At 36.0% G+C, this 24,648-nt stretch overlaps 1 protein-coding gene across 1 annotated transcript in view; it reads right to left on the reverse strand.

Annotated features, from left to right (window-relative positions):
* The window catches only part of GNAT3 (G protein subunit alpha transducin 3), a 53,281-nt gene that overhangs the window by 7,769 nt on the left and 20,864 nt on the right, over positions 1-24,648 (reverse strand). The window contains exons 2-5 of the mRNA XM_005679088.2: positions 23,542-23,584; positions 19,650-19,791; positions 12,458-12,615; positions 6,331-6,459 (exon numbers count right to left, since the gene is read on the reverse strand). Of these exons, the coding sequence (XP_005679145.1) occupies positions 6,331-6,459; positions 12,458-12,615; positions 19,650-19,791; positions 23,542-23,584 (472 nt within the window). The remainder of the gene's footprint in view (positions 1-6,330; positions 6,460-12,457; positions 12,616-19,649; positions 19,792-23,541; positions 23,585-24,648) is intronic.

Consider the following 24,648-nt stretch of genomic DNA (forward strand, 5'->3'; position numbering starts at 1 on the left):
TGGATATTACATTTTATTTTGCTGTTGTTGTGGTAATTTATTTTTTACATGTCTTTTCATGTTTATATCCTCTAAATTTTAATTGGGGCTTACTTTAGAGAAGGGAATGGCTACTCATTCCAGTGTTCTTGCCTGGAGAATTTCATGGATAGAGGAGCCTGGTGGGCTATACTACATGGAGTTGCAAAGAGTCAGATATGATGAGAAGATAACACTAAAGCATTATAATAATTGAAAAAAATGTGGAGATTCCCAAAGTGGAGCATGTAAGAAATATAAATACACACTTCATCATCACTTTTCTGAGAAAAACAATAACAGAAGTGAGAGGACCACATGTATATTTGCTGACTGAATATCTTGATTGGTTAAATATACTGGGACAATTAATGAGGTGAATGGATATGTGATGTGGCTTGAATATCCTTAATTGCCTGAATAGTCAAGATAACTAGAGCTTTGAGGACATTAGATGGAACTTTCAGTTCTCATTTTGAAAAGTTTTTTTTTTCTTTTTTTTTTTTTTTGTTGCTTGATTGACTTAATACATGTTTCCTGAAGTCTGATATTTAAGAAAGGATTCTTAAAAAAATATTAAAATGCGTTTAAATGCCTGACATGTATGATGTAACTAAAAATTCACAGGTCAGGGTTTTAAGCAACAATTGAGCATCAATTATTTGTTAACTGCCCATGGTATTAGTATAGGGCAAGCCATCAGACTTTTATGGCTTTATGTTAAACAGTTGGCTAAGCAGTTGAGTTTTATAGTCCATTTTAGACAGTTGGAAAACTATTGACCTTTACTAATTTATGTTAAACAATTGGCTAAATATGGAGGAGGGCATGGCAACCCACTCCAGCGTTCTTGCGTGGAGAATCCCATAGATAGAGGTGGGCTACAGTCCATAGAATTGCAAAGAGTTGGACATGACTGAAGGGACTTGAACACACAAAATATTTAACTACATGAGATTATTCATACTTCATATTAGAATAGGTTATTATGAAATAATAGACCCTTTATATACTTTCAAAGTCATTGCATAGTCTAGGATAGCTATAATGCTATTGCAGCTAATTTCTTGTAAGATGTCTTTGCTCATCCTATAAGCATGTGACTTTCTTGGAAAAACAACAATTTCTGACATCCTTTATGTATTTGACCACAGAAAAATAAGATCTACCTGAGTAGAAATTTATTTTAAGCTCTTGTGTTGAATGGGATGTATACAACATATTTGACTATATCAGAATTGGTATAACTTTTTAAATTTTATCTTTCTATTGACGTATAGTTGACATACAAAATTATACTATTTCATGTTACAACCTAGTGATTTGATATTTATATACGTTGTAAATTGATCCCCACAAAAAATCTAGGTATAAGGTCCTGAGGTGGCTACCTGAGTCGGGGCCACCAGGTGTATCTGTGTTTCCACTGCATGTCTTAGCAAAGGAGCTTCACTAAGTCTTTCCCTGGTGCCCAGTTCTGAAAATAAATTAGGGCAGATGCTGCAGACAGAAAGAATATGCACCGAGGTCATTCTAAATCCCTTAACTGCTTGTTATTAAAAAACAGAATCAAAAGAATTAACCACCATAAGGTAGCCTGGGGTCGCTAAACTCCCATAATTGTTAATATCATTATATATTTCCTACTAAATTTGTGTGTAACTTAAAATGCCTACAGAAGAGTTCTCTGATTATTGAATAATATAATGCTTAAAGTCATTAAAGTAAATTCTATCATGAGAATAAATTAGACATCATGGTATATAACTTATAATTTTGATAACATTAGCCATTGAACATACCTGTAACAAAAGTATAGTTATACATGATTTATTGCTTTGTGAGATCTAATAAAGAATAACAAACCTAAGCTGGGCTACAATTGCTTGATAGACAACCAGAGACACTCCTAAGCTGTCTCATGTTCCAACAGAAATGAATGTACTGGGCATGATTTAACTTCAAATTCAAAACAATTATAATTTATTTTGTATCATAGATTGGGTAAATCTATGATATTGTTGAAAATAGTTACAATTACGAAATCTAAATCTCTACATTGTGATAGCTGCTGACCTCTTTTTCCTAGCTTCCATATAGTTTTATCTCCTTTCAATTATTTTAATCATAGAGCAATAGGAAGAAAGGACTTCTCTATAACTGATAACTCAAGTGTAAAAGGGTTCACATTTGCATTGCATTTTCTATTTACATAGTAACTTCTGTAAAGAGAAATAATTTTACCAGTTTGACAGCTGAAGATTCTGGTATGATAAAAAAACACTCCAAGGTAATTTGCATTAAATTAGGTGATACATGAAGATGATACAGTGCATTGACAGAGAGAATTTTTTCATTTTGATGTTCCTGTTTAAAATTCTACAGTCTTGAATTTAATATGTAAATTAACTTTATCTTTAAAAGTTTTAGGATGATTTATGCTATGTGAATGCAAATCAGTGCTAATGTAAGTACCTAGGCACTTACCGAAATGAAGTTGGAAGGTACTTTATCTTAATACTTTCTATTTTAAAATACTATGATATTTTACACTGTGAATGCCTGTGTACTTTTGGATAATCCTATTTAGTACTTCAAAAAAAAAGTGATTTAGCTGTGAGAATTTATTAAGGGATTAATTATCTCAATTGCTGTGACTATTTAAATAATTTGAAATATTTTTAATGATTTAAAATAGTTCCTTAAAAGTATCTATAACTGTGTTTTTTACACTTTATAGTAAAATTTGAATTTTTTCAAAATTTCATTGCTTAAATATTATTTCTAGAGAAATTCCCTACATTCTTTTCCTCATAAATGATGTCCTTAATTACACATCCTCTTGAGCCAGAGAGAAAGCAAAAGCTAGTAAGAAAACAAAAGAGCTCAAACCCTGTTTTAGTGGGTGGGAAAGAGGTAGTGGTTGCATACTATAGAAAATGTTAAGACTCAAAATGAGTCTTAATTGAGCTTCAGTCCAATTCACAAATATCTTACATTTTAGCATTGCTACTGTATGAAGAATTAGCAAGACCTTTCTCATTCCTTCATATGAGCCAACAATATAAGAAAGTATTACTTATACAACTTAAAATGCTTTACAGAATTAACCACAGAATTAGAAAAGGAAAGGAAAATGATGTACCAATGGAAGTCTAGTGTCCTAATGCAAATGCTGTATTCTACTTGGTTTTTTAAAATGTATGGATAATGATATTACTTGGTACTGAGTGAACTTGATGTTTCAGGAAATGATGATTTCCTGAGCTTTTGTGTGTTCATTGGCAGTTTCACACACACCCTCCTTTTAGGAGCACAGACTTGTGAGGTGCCAAAGAGCCCTGGCAAGGGACTTGATCTCCCCAGTGGGCTGTCTTTTTATCCCTCTTCCCTCTTCTCTCTGAAGGGAATTATGGATGACCAGCAACATTGGAAGAAGCACTTAATCTACAGGACAAGAGTGGTTTCCAGCCCAATTTACCTCATAACCCGTCAGGGTTGAGCAGTGTAAGAAGTATGGTTTTTAAAGTTAGAAAGATAGCCATTTTAATCACATTTCTCGCATTTCTGTGTGTGATCTTGGAGAAACCTTCTACCTGTTTTCAGCCTCCATTTTTGACTCTTTGTCTTACGTAAGGATAGCAATACCCATTCATCATATTACAGTAAGGGTGTAAAGACCGTGCTCATCGCTGCTGGGCACAGTACATTTATTCCTCCAGGCAGGATTAAGGCTGACTGAGTGCCTGCTCTGAGTTAGTCACTATGTAATCACAGGAGATACAGCTGTAAGCAAACATGGCCCCTGGCCTTCTGGACCTCAGATCACATGAAACAAAAAGAGCAAACTGATAAACAAGTCAGCTTCATGTAGTGGTAAGTTCAAAAGAGAAAATGGTGTAATATCAGTTGCGTAATGATACCGGCTCACGTTGGTGTGGCTGGAAAGAACTGTCTGTGTATCTTCCCAGTTCTACATTTAGTGTCGTCGTGTTTGTAAGCTGAACATGGCTATTGTTAGGGTGTTTACACCCAAGAAATCCTCAAGGGCCAAAAATCAGTCTGAACCCCCTCCACCCCTGGGGGCTTGTGGTTACATATTTACCCACACTCTGCAGGATATAGTTATAACAGGGACATTTAGGGATGGTTAATAGATAAGGTGGTCAAGACTCCATGAGGGGACAGTGTTTGATTGGGAAACTTAATAAGAAGGGGCCAGTTCTTGCAGAGATCTAGTGTCAGAGCATTTTAGTTAAGAACAGTAAGTGCAAAGACTCTAAGACTTAGGATGTTCAAGGAACAGAGATATAAAAAAGATAATTTATGCTAGTGAGCATTTCTGACAAGATACTAGATTGTTTGATGTGGTAAAGAAAAACTAGGGTTGGGAGTTTCTAGATGTTCAAGATGTGACGTTAATTCTCAAAACTGAGCCAGTTTTAATAATAAGACAATTTAGGATCCAGAAAATTCCATTAGCTTTACATAAGATAAGCTAGCACCAAGTTATAATTCTCTCCTGGGACTTCAACTAATTTTTTACAACAGCCACATTAGACAAGCAAAGAAGAGATACTTTTATTTCTCAACAATTGCTGCTAATTAATGGGGACTCTGTGATTGGAACCTTGGTAGGATTAGCCCCAAGGCCTGCAGTCAGCTTCTAGCCTGTTTCAGGGAGAAATCTGGAGAGGAGAAGGAGTCAAAGAAATGTGAGTGTGCCAAAATTGCTTTGAGAGGCTTAGGAGGGGTAGAACAGAGGAGCAATTGGATTTGGGCTCTCAAAGTACAGCCCTGAAAACTGGATCAATGATCAGGAGTCTGCAGAAAGTAGTTGCCAAAGAGGAACTGTACCAGAGTGATGATAGGCCTGAAGACAAGCTGCTTATGTTTGCCAAGAGATGTTGATCCCAATTTTTGCAATTCCTTTATCCTGTTTGGTCTTTCATTCATCTTTCAGAAAATTAATTATTTGTGTGCTTGACATTAATGGGTAGTTTTCAGGGCTTTCTTCCATATTAACTTGAAAGTATCCTGGCCATCTGTGTAATAATATTCTAATTAAATGCTGTATGTCAGTAATTGCAATAGTTTTAAAGCAATTAAACTTTGATCCCACTGAAACAATCTTTCCTCAATGGATACAAATAATTCATGTCACCTTTTCCCATTTTTTTTCTACTTTTAAAATATATTCCCATTATTGAATGCATGAATGACTTAATTATGTTTTTATTAATTAAATAATTATGTTTATGTTGCTGCTGCTGCTGCTAAGTCACATTAGTTGTGTCCAACCCTCAGAGACCCCATGGACTTATGTACCCTTAATTATGTTTTAAGGGTACATCTAGAACATGGTTTTAATGTCTAATATTCTATCTCAGGGAGAAGGCAATGGTGGCCCACTCCAGTACTCTTGCCTGGAAAAACCCAAGGGTGGAGGAGCCTGGTAGGCTGCAGTCCACCGGGTCGCAAAGAGTTGGACATGACTGAGCAACTTCACTTTCACTTTTTAGTTTCATGCGTTGGAGAAGGAAATGGCAACCCACTCCAGTCTTGTTGCCTGGAGAATCCCAGGCACGGGGGAGTCTGGTGGTCTGCCGTCTATGGGGTCGCACAGAGTTGGACAGTGACGTGACTTAGCAGCAGCAGCATTCTATCTCATCCACAATCATAGAGAGAAGTACTTAAGTGTCAAGGGATATTTTCTAACACTATAGTATGGATTTCTATTTCTTGGTATAGTAAATGGATAATTTTACAACAGAATTGCTAGGAGGGTCTTGATAATGTGACAGCAATGAAAATAATGGACTCATACCCAAATCATGCTTATGAAATAGGTCTTGTTATTCCAGTAGATAGCATCACATTCAAATAATTCTCTTCGAAATTATTTGCATTTTTAAGTGAAGTAAACAAAATAACATTTCAAGCAAATGGGAGAGTAGGAAGGTACAGAAACAAGATCCTTGGCACCTGTTGCATCAGTGTTATTTAAATGTATTTCCTTTTGTTTTTTCAAAGTAGGATATCTGTTTCAAGTATGAGAAAACGAAAATCTAGCTCCCACCTGCTCAAGAAGAGGTATTTTTTTCTTGAAGAGGAGGATGAGGCTCAGGATCAGGATTGGCATGGAGAGCTACAGGAGGGCAGTGAAAGACCATGGAACTGAAGTACACGAGGCCTTGTGAACATGCCCAAGGCCTCACTGCACTTGATCATGGGTTAGAGCTCTTCTCCATAAAGAATATGTGCCTGATGCATATTTCTGTTGAGAGTTTAAAAAAAGACATTTGCTCATACCTGAAATGCAAGTCTTTAAAGGAGAACTGAGTTTCAATGATTCCAGTTGTTTTCACTCGAGAATGTAGAACATCTTGTTCATTCGGGACATAGCCAGGAGCTGCTATTCTGTCCAAATCATTAAGGTAGCTTAAAAAAAAATAGCATATATAGTTTTAACTTTATGTTAGAAGATACCAGGATTCAGTACAAATGAATTTTTCGTTTAGAGTCCATTGAACTGATTAACCTCCAGACTGATGCTTTTCAAACTCTGCTTCTCAAAATTATAAGAGCTCAGGGGCTGGGATGTTGCAAGCACTGGGTGTGACACACAACTGGCCTGCGGGTCCTTTTGTAAAGGCAGCTGGGTGAGTGCTGCCGTAGCTTTATTTTACAAGGCTGATATGATGGATTCACTGGTGTCTGAATAGGCATTTGAGAGGAAGGCTCTCCTTACAGGACTTAGATCATCCCTCTGCCAAAAATGCTTTCTTGTAATGATGGTCACTAGACTAGCCTCAGAATGCTGTAGTTTGTATTTAGGCAGTTGGAATTTTAAGAGAGTGGCTTGTTTTAGTGTTGTGTTCTGTTGGTTTTGTGTTGTTTCTCCTGGATCGTCTAGTTTAGGAATTGGAATTGTTTTTATCAAGTGCCATGATTTTATCCAGTTAGGTCAGTAGTAGAAGAACCTTTTCACTTTCTTTCTGGTTCATGCTGGAACTACTTAGTTACATTGCTGACCCACTCCTGAGTCAGTGCTCCTGAGGACAGAAAGCTGAATTTATACGCTGTATGCTTTCCTACTTCCTCTTCTCTTCCAAGAGTGCCTCAGCATGTCCTCTGCTCTTCTCCAGAGGCCACATTTAAAAACCCTACTATCACCAGCCAAAATACTGCCCTCTTTCTGCCCACAGGATCTAGGGGTGGTGAGAGCCTGGAATGAGCATGATTAAGCTGTGTGCTCTAGAGGAGTCTATTAGATTAGAGGAAATAAACTGTTTTTAGCTTCACCCTTCAAGCCAGATCATGCTGCTGGAGTAAAGCTTTATTGCTTTAAAAACAGTTGAAGTTCACCTGTTCTATACTTTTGATACTAAGGTTTTAGGAGCTTAGCAATATGGCTATTTCTATAAAAATATTAAATAGGGATACTGATAGCCTAGTAAAGTTTTTATGATCCAATTGGCTTTTGTATTGAACCAAGTTTATACCTATAACCTAAATAAAAAGATCATAATGGACATGCATTCATCTAGACAGAATTTGAGAGGTAGAATATAACTGAGTATTAGTTATTGTTCAACAGTTCAATTTTTCGGTTATACCTTAAAGCCTAGCACAATGCCTTAAAAGTTAATGCTGTTTGTTTTTGAAAATAAATTTAGTAACAATGTAGATAATTATTCTTGAAGGATATTTCTGATTTTAAGCTGAAATAAACTAAGAATTGTCAAGTGTCCCAAAGGGATTTTGGTCAGGGACAAATAGACGGTCAGACTTCAGAAACACATATATGTATAATGTGAAAATTGATCACCATGTTTTTTCTAATAGTTTAATTTTATTATAAAAAGACAAATCAAGGTATAAATACATCAGAAGAAAATGTTAGAAGATATTTTGTTTTATCTATTTTCTCTGTTTCTGAAGCAAGTTCTTTGGTGAATTTCTTGTTTCCTCAGACTGCATATGTGGTAGTATACTGTTGGTCAGTTGGTTCATGCAGGAGCAAAAACAAAGGCAATCCAAACAGAAACATACCTGCTGTGATAGAGATTAAATCCATTTTAGTTATGGGTAAATGAATGCTTTGGTAAAGACACGCTTTAATGTACTTTTATTTGCATACATAAATGATGTCAAACAAAGCAGAAGCATTGGCAGAGTGACAGATTTGCATCTAAAATACTCATTTTAATAAACATATAGAATTTGGGTGCTCAAGCATGTGGTCTAAAACTTAAAATCAGCCAGAGGCCTGAAATACCTATAGTTCAAATCACTTAAAAAATATCATTCTTTTCCTAATCATGTACAAATAGCATCTTTTTCAGTGAAGTCCATGTTGAATCTTAAAGCATGTAGAGTTTGTTGTACACTAGACAGCCCCAATCAGCAAACTGCAAAGTATTACTAAAAGTCTTTCCTGCTCTCACAATGCTTTTCTGTAAGTTCGCTAGTACTGATTGTGGAGGGCGAGGTGCTATGTCACCAACATACCCTGGTCAGGACTCATCCCTTTATTGACCTCAACTAAAGAGTCTTTAGGTTTGACAGAAAGTCAATTATCTCATTTCCAGAAAAATTGGATGAATAGATTAATAGACAGGTACATGAATGGATAGATGGCATGAAGGAAGGAAAGGAAGAGGGAGGGGGAAGAAAGAGAAAGAGAGAGGAAGGAAAAGAGATACAATTCCACTACAGAATGTATATGAGGTAAACTGGATGTGGTATCAATCTGACATTAATTTCAGTTTAAAATATTAATGTAATTAAGTATTTTTAAAAAAAAAACCTGTTAATTTTTGGAAGAAAGCAATGGAGGTTCAGCTAATTTAGTAAGCTTTCACTTAATTTTCACTTTAAGAATCCATAAAGGCAAAAAAGTTAACATTTACATTGTTTTTAAAAAACGTTGTAAGAAAACTTTCTTAGACACAGAGGGAGGAAGTCAACTTTCTTCTTATTTTCTACTGTTCTTTGCAAATTGATCTGGGTAGTTAAAAATCACTGCATTAGTGGCAACATTCACAAAATTGGTACAGAGATTTATAGATTTGTTTAACTTGAAGAACGGACAAATGTTTTTAATATGAATCTGAAATGTGATAGTCTCACTGTAAAATATATTTTGTCAAAACAAAGAAAAATGCTAACATTAAGGGAAGTCTAAGAAAAACAGTAAAATGTCAGTTTTTTTGCCCATTTGGGGTATGCAGTATGTAATTATTTTTTATATCAAAGAGCAAAGAATTTGGCAAACATAATGTAATATAATTGCAAACTTATTTCTGACATTATTTTAAGGGAAAATGTCTAACCAATAATGTGTATCTAAAATGAACTATATTAAAATTACAAGTATCGACCTATCTTTCTCTTCGTCCTTCTCCAGAACTTTGCTAAGCAACATTTTATAGAAATATTCCACAATTCAGTTTCTGATTAATTGTGACTGCCTTTTTCAATGAGTCATATCAAAAGCAATGTTTTCTATACCATAGAGTAATATTAAACCATTGTTTATGTAATCAAAGGGCAATACCCATTCTCTATGTCATCAGAGAGATAAGAATAGGACTTTCCTCCAAGGGTAATATGTCCATTGGATTTTGGAATTTTAAATGAACATGAGTGAGCAATCACAGAGGACTTTTGTTTCTGTTATGTTTTCCTAGAATTTATACGGTTTGTTTTCTCTCCATAATCTTTCTTATTATGCTTAAAATCTAAAGTATCACGAAAGTTTTTTTTTTATTCTGTCCTCAAAAATTTTTCATTTGTTTAACCTTAACTGTTTTATTTTTTAAGTACATCTAGTGTGTTCTGTTGGGAGTCCATCAGAAGAACTGCATATATACTCATTCACACATTCATTTGCAGGGACAGAAATAGAGAATACATACTTACATCATATTTGTATGCATGTGCACACATGCTTACAGGCATGTAACTGTGGGACAGGTCAGGAACCATTTACTAAAATGGATATTTAAAATCATTTTAATAATGAAGTTATAAATACTGTTACAACCTCCTATTGCTTATGGCTAAAAATTTCTAACTGGTTGATATTATTATGAAAATTAGATAATCTTGCTTGAGATTCCAAAAGAATCCCACTATATACAAACATTCCTCAAATCAATACATTACTTTCTTCTGAAATTCTATATCATGCCTATCAAACCAGGGGAGACAAAGCACATGTCATTAATAAGGTTATTTTAGAAGATGATTTTGGTAACTTGGTTAGAAATGAATAGTCCACACCTCAACATGCATGTCACCAGTTTGTGTTCATCTAGAGTTTGGTGGCAAGAATACTCAGAAGAACTCTACCAAAAAGATCTTCATGACCCAGATAATCACAATGGTGTGATCACTTACCTAGAGCCAGACATCCTGGAATGTGAAGTCAAGTGGGCCTTAGGAAGCATCACTATGAACAAAGCTAGAGGAGGTGATGGAATTCCAGTTGAGCTATTTCAAATCCTGAAAGATGATGCTGTGAAAGTACTGCACTCAATATGCCAGCAAATTTGGAAAACTCGGCAGTGGCCATAGGACTGGAAAAAGTCAGTTTTCATTCCAATCCCAAAGAAAAGCAATGCCAAAGAATGCTCAAACTACTGCACAATTGCACTCATCTCACACGCTAGTGAAGTAATGTTCCAAATTCTCCAAGACAGACTTCAACAATATGTCAACCATGAACTTCCAGATGTTCAAGCTGGTTTTAGAAAAGGCAGAGGAACCAGAGATCAAATTGCCAACATTTATTGGATCATCAAAAAACAAGAGAGTTCCAAAAAAAACCCCATCTATTTCTACTTTATTGACTATGCCAAAGCCTTTTGGGAATACCTGACCACCTGATCTGCCTCTTGAGAAATCTGTATGCAGGTCAGGAAGCAACAGTTAGAACTGGACATGGAACAACAGACTGCTTCCAAATAGGAAAAGGAGTATATCAAGGCTGTATATTGTCACCCTGCTTATTTAACTTATATGCAGAGTACATTATGAGAAACGCTGGGCTGGAAGAAACACAAGCTGGAATCAAGATTGCTGGGAGAAATATCAATAACCTCAGATATGCAGATGACACCACCCTTATGGCAGAAAGTGAAGAGGAACTCAAAAGCCTCTTGACGAAAGTGAAAGAGGAGAGTGAAAACGTTGGCTTAAAGCTCAACATTCAGAAAACTAAGATCGTGGCATCTGGTCCCATCACTTCATGGGAAATAAATGGGGAAAAAGTGGTTGACTTTATTTTAGGGGGCTCCAAAATCACTGCAGATGGTGACTGCAGCCATGAAATTTAAAGACGGTTGCTGCTTGGAAGAAAAATTATGGCCAAGCTAGATAGCATGTTCAAAAGCAGAGACATTACTTTGTCAACAAAGGTCCATCTAGTCAAGGCTATCGTTTTTCCAGTAGTCATGTATGGATTTGAGAGTTGGAATATAAAGAAAGCTGAGAGCCAAAGAATTGATGCTTTTGAACTGTGGTGTTGGAGAAGACTCTTGAGGGTCCCTTAGAGTGCAAAGTGATCTAACCAGTCCATCCTAAAGGAAATCAGTCCTGAATATTCATTGGAAGGACTGATGCTGAAGCTGAAACTCCAATACTTTGGCCACCTCATGTGAAGAGTTGATTCATTTGGAAAACTCTGATGCTGGGAAAGATTGAAGGTGAGAGAAGGGGATGACAGAGGATGAGGTGGTTGGATGGCATCACCCAATCAATGGACATGAGTTTGAGTAAACTCTGGGAGTTGTTGATGGACAGGGAAGCCTGGTGTGCTGCTGTTCATGGGGTCACAAAGAGTCAGACACAACTGAGTGACTGGACTGAATTAAACTTAACTGAGCTTGGTGCATAATGAGTATGTGTGTGTTTGTGCATGGGTGCACATGTGCGCTCAGTTACTAAGTCATGTCTGACCCTTTGCAGCCTCATGGACTTTAGCCAGGCTCCTGTCCATGGGATTTTCCAGGCAAGAATCATGGAGGGGGTTGACATTTTCTCCTCCAGGGGACATTCCTGACCCAGATATCAAATCCGCATTTCTTGCTTGGCAGGCAGATTCTTTAGCAATGAGCCACCTGAGAAGCCCACATAATGATTAAATTTTTCTAATTGGGAGAAAATATTTACAACATATATATCTTTTCAGACATATATTAATAGTTTCAAAATTAGTTATTTAAAATTCTTCCATGGTTATGTTTTTTACATCTTATTTATATAATCTTGCTCTTTTTTCTTTCCTTTCATTTGCTTGTTATTTTAGCATGATAAAAATGTAAAACTATCTCCTTTTGTTATTTGTGGTTACAAATGCAGAGTATACAGAGTTACAATTTTTAAATGTAAATGTTTCAACTACAGTTCCTTTTAAAATGCATTTACTTACTATGCTGCTGAGTCGTTGAGCTGATATTCAGATGCCCTTTCAAAGCAGGCCTGAATTCCTGGATCTCTCCACAGTCGTTTTATTACCTCCGCCAATTCAGGGGTCATGCTGCCATCTTCCAGTGTATTTGCCATCACACAAAGCTGTCGTTGGTCTTCCTGCAGCATTGTTTTTGTCAGAAGGATAAAAATGTGTTGTTACTTAAACTCACAAATTCTTTTGTTTCCAAAAGGTCATTTCAACTTGGTGATTTTTACTTTAGCAGCAATTTCACTGAAAATCTATTCCCTATGAAGTGAAGTGAAGTGAAAGTAGCTCAGTCATGTTGGATTCTTTGCCACCCCATTGACTGGTACAGTCCATGGAATTCTCCAGGACAGAATACTGTGTTGGATAGCCTTTTCCTTCTCCAGGGGATCTTCCCAACCCAGGGATCAAACCCAGGTCTCTCGCATTGCAAGCAGATTCTTTACCAGCTGAGTCACAAGGGAAGCCTATTGTATCTTTAGGTTAATAGAACACAAGTATCTTATAATGAAACTTCTGGCTTATGTCTACAAAGCGAAAACTGTGAAATATTACATGATGAAATTAAGATATCTGGGTATTTATCACTGACTTCTAAATATGATGGAAAAAGGATAACAGTATTTTGGTGTAAGTCCACTGAGCTTCTAGAGAACCAGAATGCTAGTATCAAAGAGCAACAAGTCTAATCTAATCGAACACATTGTATTCCTTTGATCATGGCCATATATTTTCCAGGAAATAAAAATACCAAGTAGGAATTGGAGTACAAATGGAAATCAAAACTCAGTACTCTAAAATTATAGTTTAGAAATATATTGTCGCTATTTACCATCACGTACCTCTTTGTAATCATAAAAATTCCAATGGTAAACATTTCGATCCACATAGTTTTTGAACATCACTGTAGGTGTTGTCATGAGCATGATTTTAGGGCAAATTAATAGGGTAGAGGTGAGATTTCATTAGGAAGAGAAAAGAAGGGAAGAAAGTTAAGGAAAGAACAAAAGAGGAAAAGGAGAAAAGAAAACCAAGTATTGTGTCATTCCTGATGGGATATTTGGAGGTGACAAGGGCAAAAGGAAGTTTGAGTAAATAACATAGTCCACAGTTTACTTAAACTAATGATCTAAACTGGTTTATGACTAAAAAAATTTCGTTAGGAATGTGGGTTTCAGAATAATTCAATTATTGGCCATGATGCTAGACCAGACAAATGGAGAAATCTAGGCTCAAATCTTGGTTGTCAGATTCCAAAGCCCAGATTCGTTTTGCTGACTCTCTTTGGTGCATATTTTCATAACAACTCACATGTCACTTAGCACATGTAATATCTCACATAGTCCTTACAACAAGAGTAACATAGACACTATATTTTCTCTCTCTTACAAATGAGGAAACCAAAACTTGGAGGTAAATTTGCCAAATCAATGAAGATGTAAGCATCAGAAAAAGAATCAAACCTAAACATATTTTCTGCAAAAATTAGGTGGCTACTAGTGAAGTGTGTCCCACAAGACCCTGCTGCCTTTCTGACACAGCTCAATTCCTTACTTGAAGTTGATCATAGGCTTGTGTCACCATTTTACCAAAAATCTGCTCTTTGTATAAAAAACGAAGGGTGTCTGTAACACTGTTAAAGAAAGGCTCGTTAAGACTAAAAACTTCATTTTATCTCTCTTCACAATCCAATTTTACTCCTAAGCCAAACTGATTAGATGACTGTTAGGCCACAAATTTTAACTGGCCCAAATCAAAGGCTTTGACCTGTCGTTTTATTGTGTCAACACAAGATGAACTTTAAAATCCTTCCTCCAGATTAGTTGGATATGACAGAAACCTGCAGTTAGTGAAATATGACCAGTCACTTTTGCTGGCATCATTCTATTTGCCTTTTTCCACATTAAAGTGCCATTTAGGACAAATGATGCAATGAAATAGTTGCTTAAACAATTTTGTCCTTAGAGGGGGAAAAAAAAAAATCACATCCCTTACAAGCTTTACAAACCAAGCTGTTATGTACTCTTTCATTCTTTTAAATATATACCATTTGTTAATTTAAATATCCTTTATTTGTAGAGGTGTCATGAATATAGTCTCAACTTGAACATTTAAATGTCAGAAAGTCCTCTTGGTCATCATTTACTATGAGCTACGGGCAAAACATCCAATCAATTTGGTTTTCATCTTTGGAGATCTTTTATATTTTAGTGCAGGGCTTCCCAGGTGGAGCAACTGGTAAAGAACATGCCCGCCAATGAGGCAGACGCAAGAGAGGAGGGTTTGATCCCTGAGTCATGAAGATCCCCTGGAGGAGCGTATGGCAACCCACTCCAGTATTCTTTCCTAAAGAATCCCATGGACACAGAAGCCTGGCAAGCTACAGTCGACGGGGTTGCAAAGAGTCGGACATGACCAAAGCTGCATGTAGAGGTAGAGTTGACGGTGGTGATTTTCATACCAGACTACACATTGCTTCCACGTGGGACACTTCAAAAAAAAATTGATACCAGGACCCCCAACTCAAATAAAATGAATCTGAATTTCTGGGTATCAGAGTCTGCAAAGGTAGGTTTAAAAATCTCCCAGGTCATTCAAATGTGCAGCCTGAGTTGAGAATTCCTTGCAACGTATTTTTTTAAGCCATAAATAATATCTTATTAGACATACTGCAATTCAATTCTTGAAGTTTTTCTACAGTTATGATAATTAAGGAGCTTTCTAGGTGGCGCTAGTGGTAAAGAACCCGCCTGCCAGTGCAGCAGACACTCATTCCCTGAGTCGTGAAGACCCCCTGGAGGAGGGCAGGGCACCCCACTCCAGTACTCTTGCCTGGAGAGTCCCATGGACAGAGGAGCCTGGGGTACTGTGGTCCACAGGGTTGCAAAGGGTTGGACATAACTGAAGTGACTTAACATACATATAAATTTGGTCTCTTTAATTATCATGTTTAGGGGATTGGGCCCACCAATGAAATTTGAAGTTTTGAAATACATCACACCAAAATTAACAGCTATATGAGAAATTATCTTTATATCAGAGTCATGGATTGAACACTTAACTCCTACCGATTATCTTAATCCCAACAAACTCAATACAAAATTCCAAATTCCTTACTGTGGTTCTATGTTTTTAGCCATGTCCTCCTTTCTAATTTTATCTCCTCTCTCCTCCTCAGCCCACTACAACCGTGTGCTTTTGTCCCTCTTCCCTCAAGACCCAGTGGACTCCTTACTATTCCTTGAACTCACCAAGCCCCCATTTCAAAGCTTTTGAGAATGGCTGATCTCTTCATGCCTTTCCTGTGACTCGCTACCTACTTCATTCAGATCTCTTCGAATATACCACCACCTCAAGGATGGCTTCCTTAACACCCCTTTCATTCTTATACTTTCTCCCCCTTAACTGTCTTGATTTTTCTTCATAGTATACTTATCACTACATGTATAGTGCACAATTCTTTACATATTTTATGTTAGATTATAAGTATATATAGGCAGAAATTTTATTTTTTTGTTTTTACATCCTTAAAACCAAGAGCAGAACCTAACACATAGTATATATCCTTGAAATATTGTTGAATGAATGAATCAATAAATGAATATACTAATTAGCTCAGATCTGATCTAGATAAATTTAAGGGATGTTTAAACATTTTCCAAATATTAATAATTCACTGCAGGTTTGAGTGGCATCCTAAATAAATTTTATTTCCCTATCATGTATTTGGAAAAGTTTGGGAATTATGGTGGTTCTAGAATAACTCATTTTCTTTACGTTGCGTAGCTCTAGAACTGTTGCATAGAAAGTGAAGTATCAATAAGTTTTCTAGACTTTCTTCATCAATATTAGGAACCTCAGATGAACCGAGAACCTTGTGTAACTCATTCTGAACCCTAGAACCATATTTTGAAAGATTATGGAAAAAATACATCAGGGAAGGAAAAGATATCATAGCCTAATAATTTGCAGAAATGTTAGGTTTAAAATGCCAAGTTTTAATTACAGGATTTTCAGAAGCTTTGCTTACAAATATTGTTTGTGAATTTCCTAAAACTTGTTACAGTGCATATGTATCCTAACCTTATTTGGTTATAGAGCTTTTATCATAGACCATCTTGAGTAATCAGTGTTCTTTACTTCAGATTATAGGATTCACTTCATAGGGTGCTTTGTCAAAGATGGTCACCACACCCACAACATGTGTTGCAATTTTCAGCATTCTTTCAGTCTAGTGACTGTTTTAGATTTCTAAAATAGAATATAGTAATATTGAGAGAGAATAAGTAAATGTCTTTATTATTTCCGTTTTGTTTCTTCAACTTTACCGTCTTTAAAAGCTTTTGAAAGAGCTGATGCTTTATAACTACTTGGTCAACACCACTTTTTCTTCTCTAGTGGGCAAAGACTATTTCCATCTAATTTATGGCTGATTCTTCAGTATATTCCTAGTGTCCAGTTAGTTGTCTGCCAAATAAATAATAGTTTAGTGAAAAACAACTTTTCAAATGATATTGGTTGTATACTTCAATACATAAATGTTAATGAGCCTATATTCTCTATGATTATTAGAAAGTAATAATATCTAATACTGGGAGCTTACATTCTTTCATAATTAGAGTTTGTGTGGATTTATTATTCTTGCTTCCTCTTGTAATAGTCATTGTCATTTGATGACGAAAGCTAACACTTTGTGGATAAAAAACCTGAAACAATTATCTTGTCCAAAGTTGCAGAACCAGTGACCAGTAAAGCTTATGTATATTCTCTGTTAGAAATCTTTCTCTTTTTGAATGGCAATCTGTGTGGTGAGGTAAAACTGGTTATGTAAAATTTTATATACTGTATATATAAGTTGGAAGCTAAATTGAGAGTCACAGGACACCAGAACTGTGAAAGCCACACTTAAGTGCTTAGCAATTAATCTGTCAAACAAATAGTCTGAGTCAGGTAGAGAGTATATTAATCTCAAAATCAAATACTGAAGAAGAATGTGATTGAAATTGCTATAATCTACATTAATTGAAATAAAAGTATGAGCTATGTAGTACCTGACAACTGTGATGCTTGATACTTGAGGACATAGGTACTTCTGAGAAGTTATGTCAGTTGTTTGGTGCTGCTTAAGTTACTCTATTTACAGCATTTAATGTACAGTTTGAAGAAATGACATTTCTTTTTATTTTGTAGTTAGCATAATGGCAGCAATGTACAGAGTCTGTTTTCATCCCACCTTCATGCCAGATCATTAAGAGTTTTAACCAACACATTCCAGGTCTCTAGTGATGACTGCTATCTAATTTGCAAACATTGGGCTTCATGAAGCGAAAAATATAATTAACTAAGTAACAGTAGGCAAGGTTGTGACACAAATATATGGAATATTACACATGCGAACTTGCTAAATCGTTCTCAGAGGAATGTAGAAGGAACACCTGTTCTAAGAACTGTTATTGTTTAAAAGAAATAAAAGAAAAGAAGTAGTCCTAATTTTTAAAAATATTTTTACAAAACTCCTTGCATAGGGAAAAGTACTATATAACAGAAGCCAGCAGAACTGAGTTTTGCCCTAAACTCTAGTTATTTAATGCAGGCCAAATTGCTAATCCTCTTTGGCCCTTATTATTATTTTTTTTTAAATAAGGGATTATTTCAAGTTGTCTCTTAATGGTCAGTTTAAAATCCTAGGTTCTTAGAAAAGCCAGGGTCTGAGTAGTAACTGAACTATAAATGAACACTACATCACAGAATAATAAAGACCAAAAGGATATTATCATTCAGCTCCTTCAAGTTCGCCCTACACATGTGAGGAAAACTGTAACCTAGAGAAATATTATCTTTATCTTAGTGGAGCCAAGTTGTGGGGAAGCTAAAAATGGAAGGAACACCCAGCAGAAATCCTGACTCTGCTTTACAGTCTGCCCCAAGGACATGTGGAGCATTTCTCTGCTCTCTGCTGGACCAAAGGGGATTTAGGGACATGAAAGAGGTATTTTTCTTTTCATCCTAGTGACTGCCAAGAGTCATTTACATGGTTTAACCTTAAACTTCTCCAGAGGAGGGGAGAGCACAAGTATCACTGTCTTCTCTATACCTACTATTTCATTCCTCTCTGTGTTCATTGTTAGTATGTGAAAGTGAAATTTGTTCAGTTGTATCTGACTCTTTGCTACCCCATGGACTATACAATTCATGGAATTCTCCAGGCGAGAATACTGGGCTGAGTGGCCTTTCACTTCTCCTGGGGATTTTCCCAACCCAGGGATCGAAACCAGGTCTCCCACATTACAGGCGGATTCTTTACTAGCTGAGCCACTTGTTAGTATAACAAGGTACCTAAAAATTACACTGGGAACAGTTTAGTTGACATCATCCAGAGGCAATCAGCTGCTCCCAGAGAGAATAAAGGGAAATGGGTGAGTTCTTCCTATAGATTGTATACAGTCTGTTTCAGGATATGATTAACTACCGTTCTTTGCATAATACTAAAGGTTTCATTTGCTAACTAAAATAGTTTTATATGTTGGCACATAAATTGTTTTCAAGTAGGCAAAATTTTTATGCATTTTAACATAAAATCTTATATATTATAAAATATAAAAAAGAAGACAAATGAAACTATCTGCTACCTTGTAAACAAATAATGACTGAGTATATTTATTAAGCAAACATTTTCTCATACAATTTTCAATTTTTTTAAAAAAATTAACTTTATAAAATAATCATTTCTTTGTGCCACATAGTTGTAATTATCATTGAACTTTATTGATAGTTGTAGTATTGTTATTAAAAATAAAATCTCCATGAAATGGCTCCTAATTAAAATTAATATAGAGATATTACAGTTTGGTTTTATGGACTAGACTCTTGTATTTAGCAAATATAAGTATTTATATTTGATATAGTGTATTATTTGAAACTGGGCTTTCCTGGTGGCTGATTGAGTTCTAGGAAAACAGTTACTGTTGAGTAAGATGAGAGCACACAGTCAAAAGGAAAGCTCCATTTAAAGGAAAATAGGAAATCTTACACTAAACAGAATTAATACTTTCAAATTCATGTTTTATATTCTTAATTTTTGGTGTAGATTAATACTACAGATCTATAAGGTCCCACTGTTCAATGGTTCAAACTCCGCCACCGCTGTCGTTATTTGCATACTTACTGCGCTTCTAGGATTCACATAGTCAATCTCCAGGGTTGCCATGGCTTTCACAATAGCTAGGATGGATTGCAGTGTGTTACTGTAAATTACTGCTTTGAACTCCATGCATTCTTGCTCACTGTAACCGTTCTTATGGATGATCCTATAATTTAAACATGAAAAGCTTTCGTCAGTTGAAGAGTTGATTTTTTCTAATATTAAACACATCAATAATAATTTGCTTGCATAAAATTATAGTATACATTTTTGTTAAAAACAGAAGAATGTTACCCATACATATGATAAATGGGAACAATTTTGTGGCTTTGAGTTTTTATTTTCATTGGGATTTAATGTAGCATTTTCTTCCTGAGCTTCTAAGCTAAATACAAAGAGGACTTAATGATTTCCTCTAGGTAAACTACAATTTAAAATGGGTAAATCATGAGCTTTTTACTGAGCAAGATTATTTCTTTCTGAGAGAAAGATTGTCCAGATTCCCAGGACAAAGATATACACAGAGTTCTGAAACATTTTTTAGTGTTTATAACATGATGCGTAGAGGAAATGAAGTAATTTACTATAGCATCCACATCTTTTCCTATCACTTAAGACACACAGGAAAAATAGGAGTGCCTGCTTTCTATTTATAACAGTAACAAAAGCATCCTTTTAAATGGTGGTAATTACCTTCTGTTCAATCGCTTGTCACTGTTCCATGTGTGTACGTGCCACTGAGTTCTCAAAGTTGAAATGCCTAGACATTTAACTTGGCTGAACTCTTCTTTCCCTTCCACTCATTCAATCAGAACTAAATTTTATTACTAGTGCTGGAATACACACCTATTAAAAGGGTCTCTGTGTATGCTAATCACTTTATTACATTTCTATTGCATAATATATTCTTGTTGTTGTTTTTTGTTTTTAAATTGCTTTTAAAATGAACTGCATGTTCATTAGGCATCATTTAGATGAGAGATTACTAGGGATTTGTGTTGCATCCATAAAGACAGAAGCTTTAGTATAGGGAGTAAAAAGAATACAAATGCCTCCAAAGACATTAAAACCTTCAAATGCAAATACTCTTAGTGGAAAGAGTAAAGGCAGTACCTATAACTATTATTTATTGTTTTTAGTATTTGATTGGCAATACTGGCTGTATTTATATTCAATACTTCAAGCATGGCCATATTTGTCCTACTGTATTAAACAATTAACTTAGGTGATTAAGACAGTCAATTAAAGACTACAGAGAAAAAAACAGTAAAATGTTTCTATGGATACATTAAGAATAAGTTCAGGAAAGAAATCCCAGTTCTCTGTCAAAAATTAAAATTAGAATATTACTTTAATTATTAAATTTAAATGGCAATTATAAATAAACCTGGGGGCATTTAGGTTTTCTTCCTGGAACAAGTTCTTATCTCTGTCCTTTTTTCATGGAATAAGAAATACCTGTCACCAAGCAAATTAACAGCAAAGTTAACAAAATCCAGCCGTAGTGGGACTTGAGCAACACTGCTTTTCTAGGGGCTGCAATTACTGCAATTACTGTGAGACAGAACTCTCCATCTGCAAGTTCATTCCTAGATCTGCTCAAATTAATAAGCATTTACTAGGCATTTTCGGCAACGTATTTCAAACACTGAAGACAATGAATGAAGTACAAAAGTCCTTTCTCCCTAAAAACATAGACCAGTGCTCTATTGTCCCATACAGTAGCTGTACAACATGTTAATTAAAATCAAATAAAATTTAAAAGTTAGCTCCTCAGTCACATTAGCCACATATGGAGAACACAGATGTAATAATATTCCTGTCATCACAGAATGTGCTATTGGAGAGTACTAGATTACAGGAAGGTAGGGCATGAAATCCTATTTTTGTACAGTATGATAATGTATAGCAAAAATACTGGCAGGTGGAATGAACTAGAAAAAGTGATCAACCCAACTGGGAGAGGTGGTAAGGGATCAGGGAGGATCATCAGCAGGGATGATCAGTTAATTTTTCAGGGATAAATGGTTATTTCCAGAGAGTCAAAAAGGAAAAAGAACACTTTGAGCAGAAGAATCAGTGTGACCAAATAGATGCTTACAATCATCAAGCTTTCAGTATGTGCCAAACGTTGTTTTAAGTGCTTATGCGTCATTTTGTTTCTTGTAATAAGTCCTGACTTAAAGTAGGTATCAATAAAAGTTATCACCTACATTTCAAGGTAGAAACAAAGGCATAAATACATAAAGATGCTGTCCCTGACTTAATGTCCATTAATGGGTGGTACAGCTGGTCAACACACACAGCCTGATTTCAGAGCCTGCGATCTTAGCCACTAAGCTATATTGCCACCCATGGTATGCTAGTCCATAGCACTGTGTAAGTTCAGCATTTCTGAGGCAGAAAGGAGGGGGGGTGGATTATGGGATATTAGGATGAAGAGATAGGCAAGAGCTGGATTCTGAAATGTTTGAGTTCTGGGAGTTTGATCTTGTTAGGTGAAGAGTTCAATTCATGAAAGAGATAAAATAGTTCCTGCAGAGATAGCTGGTGGCAGTGTGGCTAACACAGTGGAAAGAAGAGGAGAAGCAGAAACGAGATAGCATGATGCCACTGTAATCAAGGAAAGCAATGCTGAGGTTCTGAACTGGAGCAGTGACAGTAGGGTTAAGCGACATGTTTGGAGACATAACTTGTATAGATGTTGCATAACTTGGTTGGAAGAGTCAGGGGTCACTGTAACTACACATAGATTTATTTCTGTAGAGGCTGTTGTTGCTATAATCATTGCAGGGGACTAAAGAACACATGGGAAGATAAGTTGTTTATTCTGATTTAGACCTATCTGTAGAATATAGAGGCAGATATTATATGCTTCCCTAGCTCAAAATGTGGGCTTCCCTGGTGGCTCAGAGGTAAAGAATCCACCTGCCAATGTGGGGAACCCAGGTTTGATCCCTGGGTTGGGAATATCCCCTGGAGAAGGGCATGGCAACCCACTCCAGTATTCTTGCCTGGAAAATCCCATGGACAGAGGAGCCTGGTGGGCTACAGTCCATGGGGTCACGAGAGTTGGATATAGTGACCAAACAACATCAGACTTCAAATAGACAATTTCATCATTAGTTGGGATCATTACGTCACCAGGATACATTCCAAAGAAAAAGATCCTCAAGCATAGTAAAAAATAAGTACAAAAAAATGATTATCTTTTTCTCCTTTAGCAATGATGGTCCTTTGAAATTCTCCAGCGGTGACATAGTCATGAGATTTCACGTATTCATCTCCCCTTAGTATTTCATTTACTCATTTAGATATTGCATTCTTAAATTAGAGCATTTTTGTGCTCATAATATCCTTACTCAGAAGTCAGGTCTATTTATTTTATTGTAAAGAGAAAAAAAATAGAGAAAAAATACAAAAACAAATTGAAATCTATGATGATAATAACTTTAAATATGCATTTCATTTCCATGCATGTGAAATGCCAATTAAGTTAAAAATATTGTTTCTTCCTAATTTCAAATGGATCACTGACATATTTTGAAATGTTTATGGCTTATGCTCATATTAAGACCCTGAATCATACCTGTATTAATATATTTAAAACATAATTGCTTTTAGTAGTCATCTTGTTGAGAGGCAAAATTTGAAAGAAAAATGGAAATTATAATATAACTCATCTGTTATGCTTACAGATAAAGGATTGGAGGAATATTTGCACAGGAAATGTGACAGCTCTGCCACTATCTGTGGTTTAGAGACTATCGATTAGTTTTTCCAAAAGTACTTATTTAAGTCATATTCAAATACATGATCTCCCGTGTTGCAGGCGGACTCTTTACCAGCTGAGCCACGAGGGAAGCCCACGTGGACAGATATCAAACAGTAAATATTTAAAATAGTGGGCACCTACTTCATTTGTTTCACAATGGTACTTTTTCCAGATTCTCCTGCTCCTGCAATAGAAATATGGGAGTGTTATCAACTGATAAACCAATTTCTTATAGACATTAAAACCTATGATTCTCTTTCTTGTGGGTTAATCTTTTACATACCACCCTTTTATGTAAAGGAGGAGAGTAATCAATCAGGACTTGAAAGGTATTATTGGCTGTCTACTTTCTAAGATAGTAGCAACCCCTCTATCTTGATACTAGAGTCAGATATAATTCTGGCTCCAAGGTAGAATGTGTTTTGTAAATCAAGAAGTTTATACCATCAGGAAAACTTCAGTTCAGTTCAGTCACTCAGTCATGTCCAACTGTTTGCAACCCCATGGACTGCAGCACACTAGGCCTCCCTGTCCATCACCAGCTCCCAGAGTTTAGTCAAACTCATGTCCATTGAGTTGGCGATGACATATCTATATATTATTGCATTTGAATATAATTTTACAAAAGCTTTTCTCTCCTGAGTTTTCAACTTTCCCCTCGAATGGTTCCAACTTTATAGTCTCTGTGTGTGTGTTAGTCACTCAGTTGTGTCCATCTCTTTGTGACCACATGGACTGTACAGCCCGCCAGGCTCTTCTGTCCATGGGATTTTCCAGGCAAGGACACTGGAGTGGGTTGCCATTTTCCTTCTCCAGGGGATCTTCCTGACCCAGGGATCGAACTTGGGTCTCCGGCATTGCAGGCAGATGCTTTACTGTCTGAGCTACTAGTCTCTAGATCACTCCAGAATGTGTCTTCCTATATCCTATGTGAATAAATAGCAAGGAAAAAAAAAAAAGACAATAATTTATTTCCAGAACTATTCAAAGCCTATTCTGATTGAGGATGAGCTTTTGTTTTCATCATCATGTTTATCTTGTTACATAGGAATTTTATGTTTAAACATAGAAAGCTGCCTATAACACTAAGCAAACCTAAAGAGCTGCTGGGATAACAATAACAAAGGAATGAATGTCTCACAATGGGTTACACATTCCTGAGAGAAGGGAAGGGAGTGGCAGTAATACCATAGAGAACCAACTGCATTTATCTGGGGGCATCTATTTAGTTGATGATATACAATATAC

Source organism: Capra hircus, chromosome 4, assembly GCF_001704415.2.
Source record: "Capra hircus breed San Clemente chromosome 4, ASM170441v1, whole genome shotgun sequence".
Taxonomy (NCBI): Eukaryota; Metazoa; Chordata; class Mammalia; order Artiodactyla; family Bovidae; genus Capra; species Capra hircus.